The sequence below is a fragment of the Monodon monoceros genome, unplaced genomic scaffold, assembly GCF_005190385.1.
Source record: "Monodon monoceros isolate NGI ecotype Baffin Bay Population unplaced genomic scaffold, NGI_Narwhal_1 Super_Scaffold_20, whole genome shotgun sequence".
NCBI classification, from domain to species: domain Eukaryota; kingdom Metazoa; phylum Chordata; class Mammalia; order Artiodactyla; family Monodontidae; genus Monodon; species Monodon monoceros.
This window is the reverse complement of record NW_021703777.1, coordinates 63,644,757-63,669,496: the sequence shown is the minus strand read 5'-3', so window position 1 is coordinate 63,669,496 and position 24,740 is coordinate 63,644,757. Positions and strand designations below refer to the sequence as shown.

The 24,740-nt window shown below is 47.5% G+C and overlaps 1 protein-coding gene across 3 annotated transcripts in view; it reads left to right on the top strand.

Moving 5' to 3' along the window:
- Window positions 1-669: 669 nt before the first annotated feature.
- Window positions 670-24,740, top strand: part of PDGFRA (platelet derived growth factor receptor alpha) — a 43,822-nt gene continuing 19,751 nt past the window's right edge. The window contains exons 1-12 of one of the 3 annotated variants that reach the window (XM_029235257.1): window positions 670-842; window positions 10,340-10,400; window positions 11,863-12,180; window positions 13,494-13,754; window positions 14,949-15,079; window positions 17,018-17,189; window positions 17,283-17,472; window positions 20,616-20,731; window positions 21,665-21,791; window positions 22,851-23,044; window positions 23,828-23,922; window positions 24,142-24,274. In XM_029235257.1, coding sequence (XP_029091090.1) covers window positions 10,352-10,400; window positions 11,863-12,180; window positions 13,494-13,754; window positions 14,949-15,079; window positions 17,018-17,189; window positions 17,283-17,472; window positions 20,616-20,731; window positions 21,665-21,791; window positions 22,851-23,044; window positions 23,828-23,922; window positions 24,142-24,274 — 1,786 coding nt within the window. In that variant the 5' untranslated portion in view covers window positions 670-842; window positions 10,340-10,351. Of the gene's footprint in view, window positions 843-3,914; window positions 4,522-4,935; window positions 5,621-10,339; window positions 10,401-11,862; window positions 12,181-13,493; window positions 13,755-14,948; window positions 15,080-17,017; window positions 17,190-17,282; window positions 17,473-20,615; window positions 20,732-21,664; window positions 21,792-22,850; window positions 23,045-23,827; window positions 23,923-24,141; window positions 24,275-24,740 lie in introns of those variants that run through there. The other 2 variants (XM_029235258.1, XM_029235259.1) reach the window with 2 other exon arrangements.

Below are 24,740 nucleotides of genomic sequence, written 5' to 3'. Positions count from 1 at the left end.
TCGACTCTTTGTACCCTCCTTCAAACCCGTTTTCAAACAAAACCAAAGCAAACCAAAAAACACCCATCATCTACTTATTAGACTCAACAGTTTGCCTAATCCCATTAAAGGATTAGCAACTGCACGGCACTTCCCCTAAAAGACCCCAGGTTCAAAACGACGCAAGCGCTCGGAGATCTCTCCTGACGGCCCCAATTATAGTCGGGCTAGGAATTCCTACAGAAGGGCCACTTCTCGATTCCAGATTTATATCCTCTCTGGGCATTAACTACAATTTAACGTGTTCTTTTTCTTCCTTTCAAAGAAAATACAAAGCAACATAGATGCGTAGGAAAATGTCCCCCAGATCAGGAGGCAAACTCATTCTGGAAATGATGGGCAGTTTGTATCTTCGCGAACCCCTTCCCCGGCAGAGCATCCACACCACCCCCTTCCATCCCCCCCACCCCATCTGGTCTGCTTCTCCCCGCCTCCCAGTTGTTGTCGAAGTCTGGAGGTTGGGGCTGGACCCCCTGATTGCGTAAGAGCGAAAAGTGAAGGCGCAATCTGGAGGCTGGAAGATTCAGAGCGCACGGAGTTCGAGGGAAACTCTTATTTTGAAGAGGCCGAGGGGAGGGGGGGCCTTCATTTCCTGACAGCTATTTACTTAGAGCAAATGATTAGTTTTAGAAGGATGGACTATAACATTGAATCAATTACAAAACGCGGTTTTTGAGCCCATTACGGTTGGAGCTAGAGTGAGAGAAACAGAGGAGGGGACTACAGGAGAGGACTGAAGGCCGTGGACACATTTTTTGCTCCATATGTAGGATTTTCATTGCGAATTGACATAGGAGGAGAAGGTAAGGGAGGAGAAAAAGGATTTTTGTTTCTAAGAGAAGTCCCTAATCAGGCCCTTTGGGCTACAAGAAGTGAAGTAACTTCACTTAAAGTTTGGGCGATCAGAAAAAAAAAAAAATTGGAGTTGAATTCTAGTTGTGTGTCCAGAGAGTAATTTATTTTGAATAAACTTCACTTGGAGGAAAGATAACTATAGAGTTCGAAAGTCTAGGCATTTAAAAAAAAAACACATTTTCCAGACCTATTTTTAAAAGCAGTGTTTTTCTAACAACTCTATGGCCTCCCAAAGAAATTGTTTAAGGTTACATTTTTGAGGTTTCTTTTGGGATTGGGGGTGGTATTCCTGTATACTGGAACTAGCACCTAGTAATGCTGGGAGTTGGGGCAGAGGTGTTTGCCCTTTTCCTGGCATTGGGTCCTGGAAGGCGACAGGTTTTTAACGAGTATTTTCATTCCTCGCCCGCAGTTTGGCGCGACAGCGCTGGAGCGGGTGGTGTGGAGCGCGGCCGGTGGACCGAGGGAGGTGGGGAGAGAAGAGCGCGGAGCGGGGCGCGGAAGGGGTTGAGGGGAGGGGAGGCGTGAAAGGCTCGGCTGGAGAGGGCCGGACCTTGGGTGCCCGCCGGGTGCACATGGCGCCGACCCAGGGCGCGTAATTACTGGACGACGCTGCGCCCGGTGCGAGCCGGGGCCAGACTCACCACAGCCTTGGCGGCTTCGAGACAAGCAGAGGGGGCGCGGATTTGGGCGAGGTTTGGGGAGCTCCTCGGAGGTTTGTGGGATCAGTGAAGTGTAAGGGAGAGCGGGCGCCAGCCCCGCAGTGCGCTCTGGTTGCGCGCTCTAGCGCGGGGGCGACGGCGGCCAGGGCAGGCAGGCAGGCGGTCTGGAGTAATGACAAACACATTTGGCCCCGAGTGAAGAAGTCATCGTCGCCTCGCATTCCAGCAACTGGGATTTGAGGAATTTCGAACTGCGCTCCAAGGGGCCCTCATTGTGCGCGGTGGTCCCCACCCCCACCAATCTCTGCGCGCCCCCTTCCTCGGTCGAACCGTTTATGCAAAGCCCGGGGCTCTGCTCCTGCCCAGTCCCGGCCGCAGGAAGGAAAGAAGGAAGGTCGCCAAAAAAGTGGAGAACTTCTTGTGGGGGAAGTTAGGGACAACTCGTAACGGAGAAACTTGGTTCCCAGGTAAGACAGGAAGATGGGAGGCGAAATACCTCCCTCGGGGCACCCGGGCCCTGCACCCCCCTCGCATGCCCCTTTCCGCGCGGGGATGCGTGGCACTCGCCGCCCGTGCTTCACCCTCTCCAATGTCCCTGTTTCTATTCCACTCCCTGCGCCGGCCAGAGTCTCTGCCCGCCTCGGAGCTCTCTCCTCGCGCCCCTCCTTCTTCCACCGTCTATCCCCATGGAAATCGGCTTTTATACGTGAGATTAACTTCTCCAGGCAGCGCCAGGGGAGCGGGCGGCGTCCACTTGGCTCGGAAACAACTGGGATCAGCGGTTCAGGTCGGAAAGGGTCTCGGCCAGCTGAGAGTGAGAGGGAGTGTGGCTTGACCCGAGCACCGCTGTCTGAGGGGGCCAGGAACCCCGGCCGCCTGGCCAGGTGTGAAGGAGCTGCCAGTAGCCTGGCCAAGCGTCTCAGCCGTGGAGGAAGCGAGGGGCTGTCGGTTCGCTGTCTCTCCCGCCGCCAGAGCGGCCCCCCACCCCCGCCCTTTGCTCCTCCAGCCCATCTCCAAGGGTGAGAGGCAGATTGGGGCTGGAGAGGGAGCGTGAATGACGCTTATCAGGTCCGGACTGCCCCGCGCCCGGCCCGGCCGCCTGGAAAAGCCCCTGGCTTCGCTGTGTGGGAAATGGCTTTTTGGCTCCGCAACCGAATTGCTCAACGTTTTGGACCGCCTCGCCTCGCCGCGGTCGCCTTCGAACAGAACTAGGCAGGTTTTTAGAGCAGGGAGAGACATCCGGGGCAAACGGGGCACGACAACCAGCCGCACAGCTCACGGGACTAACACCCCAGAGACCGGCGAGCCCCGGGACCGCTGGAGGGGAGGAAGGTGCCCCCGGGACGTGAGCACCTCATTTGTTTCCGCTCTGGCTCTGGTTTTAACATTCCCTCCCATCCCCAATCTCCACCTCCATCTGACCGACCCAGGCTCTGGTACTGCTGCTTTGCTCCCCTTTCGTCTTTTCTTTCTCTCTTGCCTTTCTCCTCTTCACGGTCCTTACGGTAAAGGGGGCCCTTCCTCCACTCCCCGACAGGCGAGGGCCCGACCAGCCTCACTGACACCCTAGTGAGTCCCTGCTTCGGGCTCTTGGACAGTCTTGCTTTTGGTTTGACCCAAGTGTAGCTGGACTCCAGGATTGGAGTCCCAAGAGCGAGGGGTGGTGGCGAGTGGGAGATAGACGAGGTGGGAGAAGGCACCAGGAAGGAGCCCTCAGCTGCCCCTCGGCCCTTGCACCAGCCTTTAGACCGAGAGGGACTCGAAACGGAGCCTTGGCTCCCGGCCCCAGGGCCGCTTTCCTCCGGGGGCACGGACTGGGGAGGGGTGTAGGGGGAGGGGCATCGGGCCGGGCTTCCCAGCTGCAAACGCGTCTGGCGCCGAGGCGGGCCCGTTTTGTGCCTCCTGGGGACCGGCCGTGGGCGGCGCGCAGTGCCGGAACGCATCCTGGGGACGTGGTGACCGGCGCCTTCCTGCAGACCCCGGTGGGTGGGACTCCCTCTGGCCTCCGGGGAGCTGCGATAGGGTTACATGTTGTTGATGGAAAAGTGGCAATTCATGGGGGAAAGCTAAAAGCTTGCTCGGTCGCCGAAAGGTACGGCTCTCAGCCTCCCTTGCGTCTGGTCTTACGGGGTCCGCGCGCAGCATCAGCCAGCGGGGTACGCGAGGCGGGGGGTAAGGTTTGTGGCCTTACCTCGAGCGCGGGAGGCAGAGTCGGGGCAAATTGCTTTTCCCCACAACACTCTAGTCCGGGCTCTGCCGGTGCTTGTCTTTTGCTGTAGTGGCTTGGTGGCATTTCCTTTTGTTTTAAACTGAACAGTGAGCCAGGGATCCGTTGGAAAAGTAGATTGTAGGGGATGGACGACCTCGGAATCAGGGTGCTTCCTTCCCCGCCTATAGCAGTCTTCCCCTTCCCCGCGAAAGGGGAGCGAGAAGCGCAGGCGGCGCTTGTGTGCTCAGGGCAGCCGCGGCTGAGCGAGCGTCGGGCAAGGGGGACACTGGGGAAAGGCTGGGTTCTTAAAAGCGCAGGAGGCGCAGCCACGGCGGCTTTCTCTGCGAGCAGCTGTCCGCGGCCGTGGCGCTTTCCGGCCCATAGGAGGCGCTAGCGTGCGACTGTAACCCTAAACCCACCCGGTCCTTCTCCCTCCACCCCGTCCGGCCCCCTCTCAGGTCTCAGCCGAAAACAATGCAAACGTCTAGCGTCGTGCCTGGGGCGCAGCGGCGGACGCGGGCGCTAAACCTGGGAGCGAGCGGTCGTTGCCCCAAGCGCCGGGGTGACTGAGCTGACGAGGACGTGGACCAGCGGGAGGGGGAGCGGCCCGCTCGGTGTTCGTGTGGGCGTGGCGGGGCCGGAGGCCGGACTGTGCCAGCGCGGAACCACCCCGGCGAAGGTGGGCGAGCAGCGGTCCCCGCTGCGCTGTCGAGGACCCGGAGCCAGAGCGGCCGGCCGGAGCGAGGAGCTAGCCGGGTAAGATTCTCGGGGCTACCGCGCCCTCTAGCGGGCGTCCGGCTCGCAATCCGGCTCTCCGCCAGCCTCCGGCGGTCCCCGCAGCCGCCGGGTCGGAGCGCAGCGCTGAGACCCAGGGGAAGACTAACCTCGGTCACCTTACCCCCTTCTGGAGGCCTCAGATTGACGCCTCGCAGGCACTTTGTGTGCCCGGATGGCGCTGGGTGGGCGAGAGGGGCGGAGGTCTCCGGGTTTGGGCATAAGGGTAGGGGCGTCATAGTAATTACATGTGGGAGAAGCGGAGGATGTAAAATCCTGGGCGCTCTTGGGTGAGGGTCGGTGTCAAGCCCCTCGAAAGTTCTCCTGCCGCGCAGGCGGCCTCTTGCTGTTTGTTTTACGACCCTGCGTTATTGTGCAATGGGAGCAGTCGTTTCAAATCAGCCCGTAGTTCCCGGGCTGCGCGTCCGTCGCGGCCCCCGCCGGGGGCTTTACGAGGGGTGACAATGGCATGCGAACAGATTGGGCAGCGCGGGCCCGGCCACGGCGTCGGGACCCCCACCTAGCGCTGCCCAGGTGGTCTCCCTCCCCTGAGCGGGCGGAAACTGCAAGGTGGGGAGAGCGTTGGCGAAACAAAACCCAGAACCGCCCGACCTCCTCCCGAGTGGCTTTTCCTGCTGAACTTTCTAAACCTTTGCGACCTGGGATGGCAGCGCCATTTTCCTAGCTCCCGAAGCTCAGTCTCCCCGGCCGACCCTCTGGCAGGGGTGATGGTGATGGTGATGGCGGTGATGTCTGGCCTTCAGCGAATTCTCTTGGGGCCCCGCGGAACTTTAAGCCATTTCGCAGGCAGTTACCCTATTCCTGTTTCTATTCTGCGGGCTTTGAGCTGAGGTCACCACGAAACCTAAATGTACAACCCAATAAAATAAGAGATTGGAAGTTAAGATTTGGGACATTTTGGCACAGAACTTGTAGCAGCATCTAAGCCGGACTGCCTGTCCCTTGGACCAATACTGCCACCTGCTGGTTTTACTTGAGAACTGCAACGACCCTTTGCGAGAATGGGCTTCGCGGATATTCTAAGCGAGTCGTGGCACCAGGAAGATGCATTTTCCACCCGGTAGGACCAAGTTTTCTTCTTCTGTGAAGTTGCGAGAATCATTGGGCTGACAACATTTATTTTATTGACTTCTGGGTAGTCTTTCGCCTTAGTTGTTAATCCTTTGTATTTACCTAATGAGCAAAGTGCTGACCTACCACATCTGATTATCAGAACAGACCTGTGAAGAAGATAGGTGGGTTATTTGCATTTCCTTTTACAGTGAAGCCCTAGTGTTGGGGACTTGGTGAGATCAAGTATACTACAAGCTGCTACACCTAAGGTTGTCCCATTAGGTGTCACACCAGTTTGGTGACAATCAAAAGGAAGTTGACATTGTAGTCTCCTGTGGTTCAATATCTGGTGCAGGAGAGCAGAAGGGTTTATGAGCTCAGACGGTCCCATAAAATGTTCCCATGTAAAAATGCTCCAGCCCCCGCCCATCACTGGAATGTCTAATGGAACTCAAGGAGATAAAAACAGTAAAACAGGCTCTGGTGAGGTGCAGATCCCAGTAAACACGCCCTCGCTGAAGTTGCCACCAGGGTAGACCAGCATTTGGATTGCCTGGGCTGAAGTTACAAGAACATTTGTCGCAGGGAAAAAGCAGCCCATGTCATTTTCACAGTTAGAATTAACTGAAGAGAGCTGAAATTAACTGAACCTCGGAAATCTGAATCTTGAGGTGGTCAGTGACTTTTGGGACTGTGAGAGAGTCTTCTGTGGCCTCTAATCATGCCAGGGTGGGGTGAAATTCAGTATTCAGTGGCTCTGCAGCGGGATGCATTGTGCAGCTGGTGATCCGGAAGCCAGCTCTCTGGCTTTGTGAGAAGAATGCCATGCTCTCTCTTCTGGAAATAGTGCCCTTGCATTGCTTGCCCTGTGTTTACTCTCTAGCTTAGCATGTTGTTTTTGACTGTAGAGTCATAGTTAATGGCTCTTTGCTTCTGTTTGCAGGGACAGAGATGGCAACCTGTTAAAGAGAAAGAATAGTGGCTGCAAACAGATTGGTTTCTCTGTTTACATGACTGTATATATTGGTTCAACTTGAAACAGTCTTGATAACTACACCAGCCTTCACCACATGCGAGTTCAGATTCAGTTCTCCACTACGCAGGTGGTACAGGGCCAGTCAAGTGGCCTCTGGGGCCTCTGGTCTCAGTAAGTAGAAGCTGCAGTAGCCCCTCTGATGTCCCTTTCATCTAAAACATTTTCGGAGCCTGCAGAAAAAGAGGCAGTATGAAAACTAACAGCTGCAGTTTCTGAAGCCCTTTCAATTACACTATAGAATTTAGTCTTTATAATAATGCAGTAAGGCAAGCCAGCGAGTCAGGTGTTAGTCTTGGTTTACAGGAGAGACTGAGGTTCAGAGAGGTGGCCTAGGTGTCAGATGTGGGATCAAAGCCTGCTCTAATGCCATTTCTATCATATCTTCTGAGAGAAGGAATGAAGGACCAGGGAATGGGGGTGGGAGGAGAGACCACACTCATTTGTCTGAGAGTGAACACGGAAGAGATCCCTTTTCTCCAGTCGTTTCTCTAACCTGTGGCAACGAGTTGTGAGTATAGAGGATTGAGACTGAAGTCCAGCACACGGCTGGCATGAGAGAAATGATTATGATTTAAAAAAATGTTTTTTGGATGAAATCCATCGTTCGTCCTTGCAAAGTGGTTTATTCTTGCTGACTCATAACATGCTGTGTTTCCCTGAATCTGTAACCTCAGTTACTTATATTTGCATGTCCGACTTTTGGAGGAGCTCTAGGATAGGGGTTACCGATTAAGGATGAGCATTTACTCCCAGAGTAGAAAAGCACTGGAAATAGCAACATGACTCCTAGAGATTCTCACTCCAGGGCCAATAGGAAGGGAAGCCTCCGTTCTTTCCAGTTGTTTTCTACTACCTCCCTGTAGGGCTAACAGCCTGCAATTATTCGCGAGTAAATTGTCTGAGTTACAGACGAGTAATTACACGAAACTTCACAAATATGCCTAGATTTCTAGCCAGGGAACCACTCTTATCAGAGAAGGGAGGTTGAAATCATAAGTAAACACATGTCGATTTTCAGTATTTGTATCATTATCGCTTGCTCCGAGGCCCTGTTTTCATTGCCCACTTTGTATGTCAGTAAGTAATCCTCCCTGGCATCGGGTCCCCCATATCTGGATGCACAGAAGGAAACATGGTGGGGCCTGGCCGGGGCAAAACGCTCGTCAGAGCCTGCTATGTAAAAGCAGTGAGCCCCTCTCTTAAGCTTGGGAATGCTTTAAAGATGCATCATTGGCAAGCCCAGCTGAAGGAATGCAGGATATAAATGTGATAAAACCCAAGACATCAGGCTGGCTCTGGAGGGCTCCTTTGAAGTTTGCTAAGTGGATTATCAGTGGGAGGTTGATATTTATATGTACAAACACACAGGCCCGTTACTGCTAATTGTGGTAAGTCCGTCTTTGCAACCTGGCTCTGGGGCCCGCTGTGCCCGTCACCGCAGCAGCGAGGAGACCCTGCATCCCTGGGCACACGCCAAGATCCTTGGAAGCCATCAGCCAGCTAGCATTGTGCAAATTGCATTTGGGTTCACAGCACATTGTACTGCTCTCACTGTGGCAGAGAGCAGAGGAGGAAAGCAGGGCCCCGGTTTGCATTAGGAAATAGCTGGGGGTGGAGGGAGCACAGAAGGTTGAAACACTGACCTTCCCTTGAGAGAGAACATATGGTGGATTGCAGAGAGCGTGGTTTTTGCATTACACAGACGCGGTGTTACAATCCTGGCTTTACCATCGACAGTGTGATTTTGGGTCATTTGCTAAACCTCTCTGAGCCTCAAGCGGCACTTTTTAAAATCAGATATTTCACAGGGTTATTATTAACAAACATGGCATACACATGACAACTTTGGCTTCATAAATATTGGTTTCTCGTTCCTGCTTTGGAGAAAACAGAATTATCATTTTTTTTTCCTGTCCAGCCCACTCACTGCTACCAGCATTCCATGGTTCACTCTGTCTTTCTTCCTCCTCCATTTAACTGGTAGAATTTAATAGGGCAGAAATCTGATGTCTGCAGGTAGACCAGTTGCCACTTCCAAGCAAGAATACATGATGAAGCTCTCATGCTCCACCAAAAATTACTAGGCTATTATCAACTGGATCCTCTGCAACCAAAAAAAAGAAAACAAGGGCTAAACACAGGCATACATGAATTTCTTCTTTTGTTTTGTTTTTTAGACAGCTTACTCAGGAATCATGTACACACATCAAAGTCAGTGATGGAACAAATCAAGTCCCATGAACTCATTTCCATTGCATGAGTTGGGGTTTTGAGCAACTCAGAGACCCAGTACCTACCAGGCCAAGGCTTAGGTGATTTTTATGGGTCATCTTAAAGCTTGCGCCCCTGCCCAGGGCTGTCAGCGGAGCCTCTTTAATTGAAACTTGGGTGCTTAGCAGCCCCAATACCTGGAAGCTCATCGTGGTCGACTTCAAGAAGATCACTTTCTCAATGACTTCATGTGGGAAGTGAAGCGGGAGATAATAAAATCTGTGGGGTGTGCATGGAAAGAAAAGGATAAAGGAGAGGGGCCTTTTCAGAGGGTGGACCAGAATGGATTTTTCAGTGGTTTTACTGCAGGGCAATATGGGTCCTGCTTTTCATTTCTCCCTCCGTTAATTTTCCTTATCCCCCCCTTTCTTGCCCACTGCTTTTCCCTGTTTTCTCTTAGGGACATTCAGTTTCAGTCTCTCTCTCTCTCTACTTCTCTTCCATTCCCTAGAATTTGTTGCAGGAAATCAGGGTGGAGAACTTGGCTTTTGCAGGTACAGGTACCTGTGTGGGAATGAATCATCCATTGAATTTTATCCTGTGGTTTACTGCATCCCCGAAACACAAGAATTCAGCCACACTTTTCTCTCGCACTTCCTCTCCCTTTTTCACTTCCTTTACGGATCCTCTTTCCATGCCTGTGCCCTCGGCTTTTCTGTGCCTTGTTTAGCTTGACTGTGAATGTAGCAGGTCCTGGGAGAACTTGGGCTGGGGGCCCAGGCCTGAGCCTGGTACAGGCCTGCCTATGACATCCTCTAAGTGACACTGGGTTAGTGCAACTTGTAAAAACGTCTATACCAGAATGGCTCTTAAGTATTAAGATGTTCGTTGGCAGCCTAAGCATCTTTTCCCAAAAGTTGCCGAGGATGTGACCAAGTATTTTCTGTTAGCGAAACACGAAGCCAGTGACAACGCATTTTGAGTGAAAACAGCTCAAGTTTAGCAGTTGAGTAAATACATGTTTATTTGTTTTTCGCAATCTTAATTTAAATGGTTTAAGAGGAACCGTTCTTCTGTGCTTTTGGACATATTCCAAGACAATAAAGTCAGACTTTTTGGAATTTGAAAGCTGCAGACAATCAGAAAGGGTTTGGGCTTCAGATGGCTCCTGTCATGATCTCGGGGCCGCACAAGGCCATCTGATTTTTGCTTCTTAGGCATCTTACTGTTTTAACTGTGAATCTTAAAACCCAGGATGTTGTTGACTAAAATGATGCTGTTAACATAAAATTGATGACTAATAAGAACCTGCTGTATAAAAAAAATAATAAAATTAAATTTAAAAATAAATAAAAAGACAATTTAGTAACTAAAAAAAGAAAAAAAAACATTTTCCATAGTGCAAAGCGCAAAGAGAACTAGGCTCACGGGTTGTTTTATTGACTAACATTGTTTCTGTTTGACTTTTGACTTTTTCAGTTTTCCAGAACTATGGGGACTTCCCATTGGGCACTCCTGGTCTTAGGCTGTCTCGTCACAGGTATGGATCACAGGCCTATCTGAGTTCATTGTCCTAGGGGAAATCTTTTTTTCCCCTAAGTTCTGTGCTCTGCGGGTATATGACCTATACTGTGCATACTGCAAACAGTCCAAAAGAGTAAAGAGAAGTAGAAACCTATGGGACATTATCTAGAATGACCACAAACCTTCAGTTCTCTCTGCTGTATTGCACTAATTCCAGTTCAAAAAAGAATGTTCTCTATGTGTGTAATCATGGCGTTGAAATATTGTTAGGAATAATAGTCTAAATTTGCCCACCGCCCTCCTCCGTCTCCTGGGACATGGGTTTCCAGTAGAGGTGGATCAGGGGAATTCAAGAATGCTCAAAGGGAACACATAATGGAAAAATCTCATCTAGAAAATCATACCTGTCTAAAGTTACACCTGTCTTAGGTGGAAGATGCCTTAATTGCTACAAAATCTTAGAATCACCTTAGGCCTTGAAATTGAATTAATAGACTGACTTTTGGGGAAGCTTAGTAACTCTTTTCCAACAGGAGGGATGCCACTGGGGCCATTTGTTGAAATATTTATTGGACTTTCTTAGTTTTCATCCAGATATTTATAAATTGCAGATGTTCACCATGACACCAGTGTTTTTCTAATCTGAGGAGTTAACTTAAGTCTGTTAGCCTCTTTAGGTCGTATCTAGATGGATATGGTAGAACTAAGCACTGTCAGGGATTTAAGAGTTCTGAAGTCCACTCAGTATTCCCCACCTGCAGGATAGTGACCCAGGTGTACTTACCATTTCCCTGTTAACAAAGCTGATCCATCATAGTGGACACATACTGAAGTCGGGTGGGATTCCCACACCAGGCTCAGAGGGAGGTTAGAGAACATTAATGAATAATTAATTAAGTCATAATATCTCTTCTACCAGTTTTATAGATAGAGGAAGCAGCTAGACTGACATTTTAGGTTCTAAGATGAACTTAGGCGTTTTTGCTCTTGGGCTTGACTATTCTTTTTGAATTGAAATCCACATCCTCCTGCTTTGGTTTCTGGAAGTCATTAGAGAGGAGGCACGCCAGAGGGTAGAGAGGAACGGAAGACACGTACGTCTTGAGCACGAATCTGCCTTGTGTCTTTACTGTCTGCGTTCCCTGTCCACAGTAAAGAACGCATGTGTGCTTGAGCTTATGCTATCTTGGGATATTTCGTGGTCACACATAAGAGTCTAAAATATGGAGTTGGAGTCAGACGTCCTCTATCCATTGGAGTGTTTGGAGGGGTGAATCCGGGGGCGCTTAGCGGGACTATTGAGGCCTTAGGAGCATTTGCTGCTCTCAGCAGATGCGGTGCTGTTATAATGGGGGGCCTTTCACGGGCACCCAGGCTAGCGGATTTTTGCGTAGAAATGGTCATTGTTCATAGACGCTGCTCTGGGTGAGACCGTCCTTTTGGCCTGCATCCTATTCAGAGCATGTTTTCTTTTACAGGGCCAAGCCTTATCCTCTGCCAGCTTTCCTTACCCTCCATCCTGCCCAGTGAAAACGAGAGGGTTGTGCAGCTGAATTCCTCCTTTTCTCTGAGATGCTTTGGGGAGAGTGAAGTGAGCTGGCAGTACCCCATGTCTGAAGAAGAGAACCCCAATGTGGAAATCAGAGACGAGGAGAACAACAGTGGCCTTTTTGTGACGGTGCTGGAAGTGCTCAGCGCCTCGGCGGCCCACACAGGGCTGTACACTTGCTATTACAACCACACGCAGTTGGAAGAAAGCGAGATCGAGGGCAGACGCATTTACATCTATGTGCCAGGTGAGTTGCCTGGGTCCCCTGGACCAAGCTTATCGTCGTCCCGTCTCTCCTGTTGATTGTATGAGAGTTTTTTATAAGTATAAAAATCATAAATTTTCTTCGGAGAAAATTTGAAAACTATAGGCGAACACACAAACTTAAATCAAGATCATGTGTCATGCCGGCATCTAGAAATATTCACTGTTAATATTTTGGAACTGTATTAAGTAATATTTTGGAACTGTATTAAGTTTTGAGAATCATTGTCATTGTGGCATTTTTTATTGGCATTGTGCAGAATGTCTGAAATGTACTCATTTCTCTTCAGTTTGATCGAGGTCAACCAATATTTACTGTGTATGCTGTGTGTGACAGGCACTGCTAATGCTGGGGCCACAAAGTAATTAGGTAGGCCTTATCATGGACTTGCCCATAGTCATTAGAATAGTTTCCAAATAACCATGCTATTTCTTAAATTCAATAAAACATATACAGGTGTACCTTGGAGATGTTACAGGTTTAGCTCCTGACCCCCGCATTAAAGCCAATATCACAGTAAAGCGAGTCACACACATTTTTTTTTTGATTTTCCAGTGGATATAAAAGTTATGTTTGAATTATACTGCAGCCTGTTAGGTGTGCAATAGCATTATGTCTTAAAAAAACAACGTACGTACTGTAAGTTTAAAATATTTTATTGCTGGAAACACCATCATCTGAGCCTTCAGTGAGTTGTAATCTTTTTGCAATAGTTACATCAAATATCACTGATCACAGATCACTGTAACAAAGATAATAACAATGAAAACGTTTGAGATATTAACAAGAATTACTAATATGTGACACAGAGACACGGACTGAGGGAATGCTGTTGGAAAAAATGACACTGATAGATTTTCTTTTTCTTTTTTTTTTTTTTGCGGTACGCGGGCCTCTCACTGTTGTGGCCTCTCCCGTTGCGGAGCACAGGCTCAGCGGCCATGGCTCACGGGCCCAGCCGCTCCGCGGCATGTGGGATCTTCCCGGACCGGGGCACGAACCCGTGTCCCCTGCATCGGCAGGCGGACTCGCAACCACTGCGCCACCAGGGAAGCCCTAGCATCAGTGTTTTTTATGAGGGTGTAGGCAATTTGGTATTGTTCATACTTTAAGAAGTATGAACCTTCTAGCTTTTACGATGATTAATGTCAGTGGGGTGACACTTTTATATATATGTGTGAAGGTAAAATTGATACCTTTGAATTTGATTAATGGCAAAGGAATAATTTTTCTGCATATATGTGTAAAGATGAAATTAATCCCTAACATGTTTTTCTTTCTTTTTCAAACCTCAGACCCAGATGTAGCCTTCGTACCTCTAGGAATGACAGATTACTTGGTCATCGTGGAGGACGATGATTCTGCCATCATCCCTTGTCGAACGACTGATCCTGAGACACCAGTGACTTTACTCGGCAGTGACGGGGTGGTGCACGCCTCCTATGACAGCAGACAAGGCTTTAATGGAACCTTCACTGTCGGACCCTATATCTGCGAGGCCACCGTCAGGGGGAAGAAGTTCCAGACCATCCCATTCAATGTTTATGCTTTAAAAGGTACTTGTGCCCTCTCCCTCCTTCTTTTTTTTTTTTTTTTTGCGGTACGCGGGCCTCTCACTGTTGTGGCCTCTCCCGTTGCGGAGCACAGGCTCCGGACGCGCAGGCTCAGCGGCCATGGCTCACGGGCCCAGCCGCTCCGCGGCACGTGGGATCTTCCCGGACTGGGGCACGAACCCGTGTCCCCTGCATCAGCAGGCGGACTCTCAACCACTGCGCCACCAGGGAAGCCCCCTCCTTCTTAAAACAAGAGTTACAGGCAAAACAGTCAGATGCATGTAGCTTTTTTTTTTCCTTGATCTTAGTCCCTGGTGATGGGAGACCCCAAATTCTGATATGGGAACTTAGGATCCCACCTTTACCGTACAATGTTAAGCTGACTTCTGTGGCTGTAACAGTATGAAGCTTTCCTACCCCTGGAAGATTTTGTGTTTCATCAGTTGACTTCAAAATACTCTAAGGAATTCTTTTCTTGCATAAGCCTCTTACTGTTTGGTCACATTCCTGAGTACAAAGGCCCTAACAACAAACACACACCTGTGAGGGTTGGACCCCTAGGTTAATTTTAGTAACTTAAGAAAAGTGATTTTGATTTTGAGAAAAGCTGGTGGTTGTCGACTTCATCCCTTTGATGCGAGTGGTTAATGCAAATGGGAAAGTATAAACCATGCTTGGGGCAACAGATTTATCGAACACTTACGTGTAGGTGTGGCGTTAGCAAGAGTGTGCCATTTAACTTCTGTGAAGGGCTCATTTTATGCCCAGCTCTGTACTAGGTTCTCGAAGTGCTGAGAATACCTGGGGAGCGGAGTGGGAGAGGAGAATGAGTGATGGGGTGGGAACTAGTGCCTATAGGGGAGTGCAGGTCAGTAAAGGCGGCTGCATTCGTAATTAACCCAAATTAACCCAAATGCTTGTGGATTCAAATGTGGTCTTCTGTTTAATTGGAGTTTATTTTTACTATTGTTATTGTTCTGCGTGTGTGTGTGTGTGTGTGTGTGTGTGTGTGTCTTATTTTGTGCCAAATTAGGTATGTCAACGCAAATCAAGGTTTCTGAGATTTTCAATATTTTGTCTTGATCAAGGTGGTTTGCAAATTATTGTTCAGGGTCATCTTAAAAAAGCCCAAACCTTATAAGATCCTAACTATACTGTGGATATTTAGGTCCTTGTGTTTGTTCTTTTTTTAAATAGCAACATCAGAACTTGATCTGGAAATGGAAGCTCTTAAAACTGTCTATAAGGCAGGGGAATCGATTGTGATCACCTGCGCTGTCTTTAACAATGAGGTTGTGGACCTTCAGTGGACTTACCCTGGACAAGTGGTAGGTACCCTCACGGCCCCTGGTGGCATGGAATGGAGTACAGGAGGGGTCCAAAGACCCATCGCTGATGGGGCACGACATTGACCTCCTCTAGACCCCAGCTTCCCATCTCTAAGCTGCTCACTGACCAGATGGCTTCATGGCTCTTGGAGCAATGGGAGCGTCTGAGATGATGACAGCTGGACAGAATGCATAGATATTTCACACTGAGCCCTTTTTCTCATAAGTATGAAAGAAACCGGAAGGTTCTATGGCTACAAGATAACAACCAAAAAAATTAAAAAGAGAATGGATTTTAAAATTTGCTGATTGCTGAGAGAGTCATGAATTCTCCTTTTCTTGGCTCTCATGCCTTTGGGTTTTGAGGCATTTAATAATGTTGGTTGCCTGCCCCCTTCTATTTCTGCTTTGTGGACACCCATGACACTTCTGCCTCCTGCATGCCTAGGCTTTCTTTGCATGGTTTTCTTCAGTGAACAGGCATAACTCGAGTCATTCAACAAAGATTTAATGATGTTTGCCAAATCCCAAGCACTCTGTTAAAAGCTGGCCCATGTACAGAAAGAGGGAGAAGGAGGGAGGAATGGAGATGGAAGCGGGGAAGGGGAGCCACCGTGCCATCTCTGATCCCTGGGGATTTACACATAGGGTCTCATTCATTCTGGTTTTTTTTTTTTTTAATTGAAGTATAGTTAATTTACAATGTGGTGTTAGTTTCGTGTACATTAAACGGATTCAGTTATACATACATATATTCTTTTTCAGATTCTTTTCCATTATAGGTTATTAAAAGATATTGAGTATAGTTCCCTGTGCTATACAGTAGGTCCTTGTTGTTTTCCTGTTTTATATATAGCGGTGCGTATATGTTAATCCCGGGTCTCATTCATTCTAATGCATTGTGGTAAGTGTATATGAACGATTGTGAAAGGCTATGATGGTCCCACGCAGAAACAATTAACAGTATTGAATGTAGCGGCCTCATGGAGAACAAAAAACATATATGTATATATATGCTTTTTTGTCCCCTTCACTCCTAGTTTGCAAATTTCGGCTCCTTGCTCTTTTTTTGGCATTTTATAGTGTCTCTTCTTTTATCCATTTCTCTCCCCCATGCTTTTGCTGCCCCTTTCCTTTCTCTCCAGGGCATCTGATTGGAAGTTGGGCATTTTCACATATTGCCTTATAAACCTCATGTATTGAAGAGACATTCATAGACCTATGTATATATATCTTCGCTGAAATGTAAAGCTATCTGATTTTTCTGTTCATACCTGATTGCCTTTAATCCTTAAAACAGAAACATTTCATTTATTGGAGATAAATTTTTTTTCCCCTCAAAACCAAACTATGTGCTGTTTGGCCCCAAATATATAATCGAAGTATTGGTTTATGAATCATATTTTTGTTTGATATTAAAAATAACGTAGGCTTATTGTTGTAACTTCATAAAATTTAGAGAAACAGAGGAAAAGTCACTTCCCAGAACACCCCTATTATAATTTGAGGGAGATAAATCCTTTAAATACTTTATAAATGTAATAATTAATAGCTACTATACTTTAAATAGTACCTTGTTATGTATTTTTCCTGCGGCAGTAGAGCACAGACACCTTCCTATGTCATTAAATATCTTTTTAAAACAGGATTTTCAAAGGAGTGAGCTTGAAAAAACCCTTTTTTTCAATTAGACTTTATTTTTTAGGGCAGTTTTAAGTTCACAGCAAAATTCAGGGGAAAGTACCGAGATTTCTCACATAGCTCCTGGGCTCACACGAGAGCGGCCTCCCCCATAACATCCCCACAAGGGTGGTACACTTGTTACAGTCCGCGAACCCATACCGGTGCGTCATTATCTCCCAGAGTCCGTAGCCTACGTGAGGCTTCACTCTTAGGAGCTAGCTTGTTAAAGTTGGTTTTCCTCCCCTTTTTCTGTAGAAAGGCAAAGGCATCACAATGCTGGAGGAGACCAAGGTCCCGTCCATCAAGCTGGTGTACACTCTGATGGTCCCTGAGGCCACGGTGAAAGATAGTGGAGATTACGAATGTGCTGCCCGCCAGGCCACCAAGGAGGTCAAAGAAATGAAGAAAGTCACCATCTCTGTGCATGGTACATTCTGCTTTCCAAAATGTCCACCGGCTGTGCTGCTCGGGGATCCACTATGCAGTAATCGTTGTTTAACGGAAACTTTTCCCTGTACAGAGAAAGGGTTTATTGAAATCAAACCCAACTTCAGCCCGTTGGAAGCCGTCAACCTGCATGAAGTCAAACATTTTGTGGTGGACGTGCAGGCCTACCCCCCTCCCAGGATAGCCTGGCTCAAGGACAACCTGACTCTGATTGAGAATCTCACGGAGATCACCACTGACATAGAAAAGATTCAGGAAATAAGGTAAAGAAACACCCTTCCTGAGTATGCCTTTTCTTTTTATTGTGTGTGTATTCCTAGATAGACTGAGGCTTGTGCGTGTCTTACAACCCAAACCAAGGGTCCATATAGAAAATTTAGCAGTCAGAAATAGGAGATGGTGGAAATCAAGTACCTCTTCCGATAACATTGCAATGCAATAATAGTATGTTGGTAAGTTTATGATCAAACGAGAGAAAGAAGAACTGAAAATCTCTGCTCCCACTGAAAGATACGTTCCTGGATTCAGCAAGGGATGGAGGAAAGAAAGTAAAATTGGACCCACTTGTATGGTGATTACAGTTCCAGGGCAATTAGCACATAAACCTACATGAAACAAAACGTTGCTGGCTTAATTTGAAACGCATTTGCCCCAGTGAGGGCTCCAGGGGAAATAAGAGTAGTGTCTGGTTAAATGTGGTTAGGAGAAGATATACAGTGAATAGTTTAAATCCCTGCCCTCTCAGGAGTCGGGAGACTGCTGTCATCTCTTAACCAGTGGTGGAGTTTTGGGTAAGTCACCCTTCAGCCTCAGTTTTCCCATCTATAATGTAGGGTTAATAATACCTTGTGTCCTTCAAGGCGAGGAACTGGACCAGATGATATTTTGAGGTCTCTTGCAGTTTTAAGCTCTGATTAGAATTTAGGAGTAGAAGGTACCTCTTGAAGAGCTCAGCTAATCCAGTCCTGCACCTTTGTCAGAAACCATCCCAGGGAGACACAGTCCTCTATTTCAAGGCTTCAGGGAAGAAGAGAAGACAGAACCCCTCTCTCATCAGTTCGCTTAACCTCAGGATTTGCTTTCTTCTTTCTGAACTAAATTCCACGTGTAATTGAGAAGCGACATCTGGGAAAATGGACGTGGAAACCTCTGTGGAACAGTGATGGAAAAAGAAGTGGGATACTGAATCTGGAAGGCTTTCTGATGACACGAAATGGAGGTGCACAAAGAGGTGGGCAGTGCCCAACTTCCCACTAGGCTGTGAGGCCAGAGAGGAATAGGGTGATCCCGGCACAGCCAACACTTGAGACACCCGTCTGAGCGCTGTCTGCGAGCTATAGTCAATAGCGACGGCCAGGTAGCGGTCGTCAGCTGAGTGGTCCAGGAGAGCGGCCTGTTCAGGTGCTTCGAGAGTTCCTCCAGCACATCTGATCCCCATGAAGGGCAAGGGAACATAGGATGCATATGATGGAGGGGTGTCTGGCTTACTTAAAACTAGTGGATCCGGGCTTCCCTGGTGGCACAGTGGTTAAGAATCCGCCTGCCAATGCAGGGATACGGGTTCAAGCCCTGGTCCGGGAAGATCCCACATGCTGCGGAGCAGCTAAGCCCATGCACCACAACTACTGAGCCTGTGCTCTAGAACCTGCAAGCCACAACTACTGAACCCGTGTGCCTAGAGCCCGTGCTCTGCAACAAGAGAAGCCACCACAATGAGAAGCCTGCGCACCGCAATGAAGAGTAGCCCCCGCCCGCCGCAACTAGAGAAAGCCCACGCATAGCAACGGAGACCCAACAGAGCCAAAAATAAATAAATAAATAAAACCAAAAAAACAAACAAACTAGTGGATCCACCAGCTTCCTTGGCTGAACAAGTGCAGAAAATGAACGACAAAAGACTGTCTGGTCATTGGCAGCCAGGGTTGCTAAGGGGACTCTAAGGAAGTCCATTCCAGAGTGTGTCCAGTGTGGTGTGGCAGAGGGAAAGCCAGCCCAGCATGCTCCCGTCACAGGTCCCAGCACCTGGCGTCTTGGGCTAGAAGACTCTACATTAGCAGGGTATTTTGGAGCCTCTGAAATGCTTTCCTATAGATTATTTCATGTAATTAATTCTCAAAATGACACTTGCATACAGCTTTCCAATGCTACACATAAGGAACCTGAGGCATGGAGAGGTTCAGTCATGCCCCAGATCTCCTCCCTTCATGACCAGTGCTCTTCCTCTCACTCTACCTTCCTTTCACTCACAGTTCCACACTGTACTGTTTTTTTTTTAATTATAAATTTGTTTATTTTTATTTTTGGCTGTGTTGGGTCTTTGTTGCTGTGCACGGGCTTTCTCTAGCTGTGGCGAGCGGGGGCTGCTCTTCGTTGTGGAGCACGGGCTCTAGGCGCGAGGGCTCAGCAGTTGTGGCTCGTGGGCTCTAGAGCGCAGGCTCAGTAGTTGCGGCGCACAGGCTTAGTTGCTCTGCGGCATGTGGGATCTTCCCAGACCAGGGCTCGAACCCATGTCCCCTGCCTTGGCAGGCAGGTTCTTAACCATTGCGCCACCAGGGAAGCCTATCACGCTGTGCTGTTTTGTTAATGACAGTCAAATGGGCCATAACTTTATAGACGCACGCACACACACGTGCACGCACACACACACTCATGGCCAAATGTCGTTTATTGTGCATGTAAGAAACCTTTTGGAGAAACTTCCCATTAGTGAAGTATGAAGGACTATGTTTCTCTAATTTATTTATTTTTTAAGATGAATCCTGTGCTTTAAAATCATTCAAGCCTAAAGACAGTGCATTGTAAGAAACCTTATTCCACTCCTGTCCTCGTGTTCCTCCGTACCCCCTACTCTCCACCCGCAGGGGAATACTTTTGTTAGTTTTGTTAGGTTCTTATGAAACCTTCCAGAGTTTCTTAAAGCAAATACAAGCAAGCAGGAATTTTATACTCTAGTGACCTCTTCGTATTGATACAGAGACAGTGTCCTCATTCTTTCTTCCAAGGATGTTCCATTGTTTGGCTAATCACTCAAATGATGAATATTTAGGGGAAGCAAGTATTTCTTTAGAAGGTAAAAATCAAGGGTTTAAAAAAAAAAAAGGAAAGTTGGTGAGTTTATTCCCATTTAGAAGTCTGGCCTTAGCAGAGCTGACTGCTCTTGTAGCCACATAAGCCATTGCTCATCTCAGGTTGTCCCGTCTTATGTTTAAGAATTAAGTGTCTATGACTCAGACCTTCAGTGCGTAGAAAGTGTATCAAAAATCCCAGAAAAGCGATGATATGGACAAGAAAAAAAGATGTTTTTACTTTTTTACAAAAAACAAAATTCGAATTGAATATGGTTATTACTTAATGATTAGAATTTATTTGGCTACAACTTGCTGAAACAAAGTCCTTTACTTTTAAGGTATCGAAGCAAATTAAAGCTGATCCGAGCTAAGGAAGAAGACAGTGGCCATTATACTATTGTAGTTCAAAATGAAGACGATGTGAAGAGCTATACTTTTGAACTCTTAACTCAAGGTATGTAAGGGCCATATAAAGATAATGCCAGCTCAGTGGATGCATGACTGAGAGTCTCCCGAGGAGAGCCTGGCACTTTTCCCCCAGGTCGTGGAGGGAAAAGCAGCCCTTTTAGGGGAGAAGCAGGGACTGTAGATGTCACATGTCAGGGATAGCTTTGTTGGACTTACAAATCCACATAATTCTGGGAGGTTCCAGGCTAGTCTGGAATAATTTGGGAATTCCTAGGCTCCACTAGCTTCCTTACCATCTGCTTCTCAATGTGGTCTGGGAAGAGTGACATGATGCTTTTTGGTCTGGATGACCTTAGATTGTTCCAGAGTGTTTGGCCTTTTTGCTTTGCTTTCCTTGTAGACCTCGTACAGTGGCCCTTCCCAGAAAGGAGTGCCCAAGTCTTTACATCCTGGTTCAGAACCTACTCACCTACCTTGGGCCACATACTGTCTTAGGTGGGCTCATTTGACCCTCACAGTCAATCTATGATACAAGTATCAGCATATTTCTAAATTATTTGATCCCAGGTTGAAAAAACATCTTTAAAACCTAATAATACCCCATAGATGCACTTTGGTAAATGCTGCTTTAGATTTTACCATTTAGATGAATCCATTAGATGATTCCCAAGCTATAATATAATTTTAAGAGCCTTCTTGCCTTTCAAGCCAAATAACCACAGGGGCTTTTTGCTTTCTTCACTGAGGATTTAAAACACCACGGGGCATAAATGCCAAATCACTGAAAATGTGACCATGCTCTTACCCAAGTGGGTCTGTCCAAACTGGAGTGTTACTGTGCACATGACTCAGTGGCTGCTTGATTTGTGGGTTTGAATGTCATGCGGACAAGTTCTGAACTCTTGGAATTCCACTTCGTAATTCCCAGAAGTTCTGGGACACGAACCATTCAATTCTGATTTCTTTTCACCTCTTGCAGTTCCGTCATCCATTCTGGACTTGGTCGACGACCACCATGGCTCTAATGGGGGCCAGACAGTGAGATGCACAGCTGAAGGAACCCCTCTTCCTGATATTGAGTGGATGATTTGCAAGGATATTAAGAAGTATGGAAATCACACATTCCCTTTCCATTTGTGGTCAGAATGTTTCTTCCTTGGGACAAAGGACCTCAAGTGCATTTTACTTCTTTCGCTGGCCCTTTTTTTTGTGTTTGTGATTCTTAGTTGGCCTAAGTCTCATAAACTACAAGATAGGGTTCCGAACATGGACCTCGTGTGTGTGTGCGTGCAGGCGTGCATGCACGCAGGTGCACTTCTGTGTTCTTGAGTAGCTGTAAGAAGGTCGACAGCTTTCAGCAGATCCTCAAAGGGTCTCTAATCTGAAAAAAGCATGAATCTAAAGGACTGCTGTAAGAGGATTTTTACTACCCTGGCCCACAGTTTCATCTCACATTTCATCTGTGGTGAATGTTATTTGGTGGTTAGACTGGCACGTGAAAATAAATGAAGGTACTGCCCAGGTGACTTCTCACTACCCGCTCTGTGGCGGGAGTTAAGGTACCCGTCCCTCCTTCAGCCCCCATCCCTCAGCCTTCTCCGACGGGCACGTGAGCAGCACATTTGCACTCCCACCTGTAGTGACTGCTGTGCTCAGAAGCCTCATTGCTTCTCCTGGAGACGGAGACTCCTAGACCTACGCCCCCCGCAGGCCACAAGGCAGCAGACTTGGATCCAGACTGGAGCTGGTATCGAGGTCTAACCCTAGTGACACCTGAGGGGGTCCTCACAGTGTGGGTGGAGAGAAGGGAGGACAGCAGGCCTTTTCGGAGGGGTGGGACGTTGGGATAGTTAAACATTCTTGAAGTCCAGGTTGCTCATGGGTTCAAGGCTTGGGATGGGTAGTTCTATTGGATTGAACTTGTTTATCTCTGCCTTGTCCTCATAACCAGTTAACTTTTAAATACCCACATGTAGCTTATTCTCTCTTGGAGAACAAGGTGTTGAATGTTAATCTGCACATAAAATAAGAAAATCGACCTGTAGCCCCCCAAATGCAGACAAAGTCAGGGCTGCTTGCCATCTTAGATGATCCTCACTGCTCCACCCACCCCCATGACTCCCCGTAATTGGCTCTATACCTATACCCTTTTTCTCCATCTCCAGATGTAATAACGAAACTTCATGGACGATTTTGGCCAACAATGTCTCAAACATCATCACGGAGGTCCACCCCCGAGACAGGAGCATGGTGGAGGGCCAAGTGACATTCGCCAAAGTGGAGGAGACCATTGCAGTACGATGCCTGGCTAAGAATCTCCTCGGGGTGGAGAGCCGAGAGCTGAAGTTGGTGGCTCCCAGTGAGTAGCTCGTGGGTCAGGACAACGCTAAGTCAGCAGCCGAGCCCTTCCTCTCTCAAGCGGAACTTTGAATCCCAGATGGGGTCCCGTAGGAATGAAGGTCCCTCGGTGGAAATTCAGCTCCGGATGCTCTTAACGGGCCTTCTCTGGGCATCTCTGTGGGAGCCCTTTCTTTCAGATTCAAATCCCAAACCGCATTGTGCAGAGGCCCCTCGGCATTTTGCTTGTCTAACCGTATAGCTACCCAGTTTCTTTGAGCGTGTGGGGATGGAGGATGGGGAAGAAGGGTCTTCCTCCTTGTTGCTCTTCATAACAGTTGAGACAGGTTGAATTCTTAAAAAAAAAAAAAATCAATGAAGCCAAAAGCAATATAAGTAAACTGCAACCTTTCAAAATAACTGAACTTGATTTTCTGAACTTACGTTCTAAACTTATGCTACTAATGGTAGCTCTCAATCTCACTTATTAATATTTATATTCCAATTCATATTTTGTCCAGAAGGTTAATGTTGGAGGACCTTTGGGGCAAGTATTTTGTTCCCAACTGAATTTTGTCCCTTTCCCTTCTAAGGGAAGAGCTGGAGTAGTTTCATGTGTGTAGATAACTGAGAGATGGTCTTGCCCATCCCCCAAATAAACCTGGTAGCTCTTATGCTTCTCCACCAGTAGTGAAAGATTTCTGGCCCAGAAACAGCCACCCTGCCTTCCTACCCTCCCGCGTGTTCGTGCAAGTTCTCCACCGTGCCTCTCTCTCTCTCTCTCTCTCTGTCTCTCGTCCTCTAGCTCTGCGTTCTGAACTCACGGTGGCGGCCGCAGTCCTGGTGTTGTTGGTGATTGTAATCATCTCACTCATTGTCCTGGTTGTCATTTGGAAACAGGTAGATATTTTTTTTAAAGAACTAAAACTATTTGAAACCAATAAGAACAAGAAGAAGAGCAACCTAGTTCAGGGCTTGGCACAGAGAAGGAGTTCAGTAACAACATGATGAGTGAACGTTATTGAATCCTACTGTGTCCAGTCATTCTGCTGCTGCGGTTAAGCTTTGGTACATTCGGACGTTGGTAATTCACCAGTTACCTGTCCTGGTCATTTATAGAAACCAAGGTATGAAATTCGTTGGAGGGTCATTGAGTCAATCAGCCCCGATGGACATGAATATATTTATGTGGACCCGATGCAACTGCCTTATGACTCGAGATGGGAGTTTCCAAGAGATGGACTAGTGCTTGGTAAGCTCCTACTGGGGTGATCTCCCAAGACTCCCTTTGATTTGTACGCAACTTTACTCTTTACAGGCCTGTGGAGGAATAAAGGATCTGCGCTTGTGCTTAGTAAAAGCTAAGCATTAGAAATTGGCTTTCAGAAATAGTTTTCTCTCTTGAAAATGAGTTAATTGAATCACAGCAATGATTTGTTTTTACCTCCTTCCCTAGCAAATTACAGTTAAAGAACATTTTACAAAGGGAGAAGAGAATATGAGGCGGCCTGCCAAAGATACCCATCAAAGTGGCTTTGCTTTGGAAATGACACCAATTGAAAATGAGATGAAGTTCTACAACTAAAAAGGAACAGATGAGAAATGAATCAGGACAATCGGAAAATATATTTTGACTCAGTACATTCTGAGGATTATTAGATACTTCTTTAAAATACAGAATATAAAAATATAGGTTCCTTTTAAAACAAACATGAAAA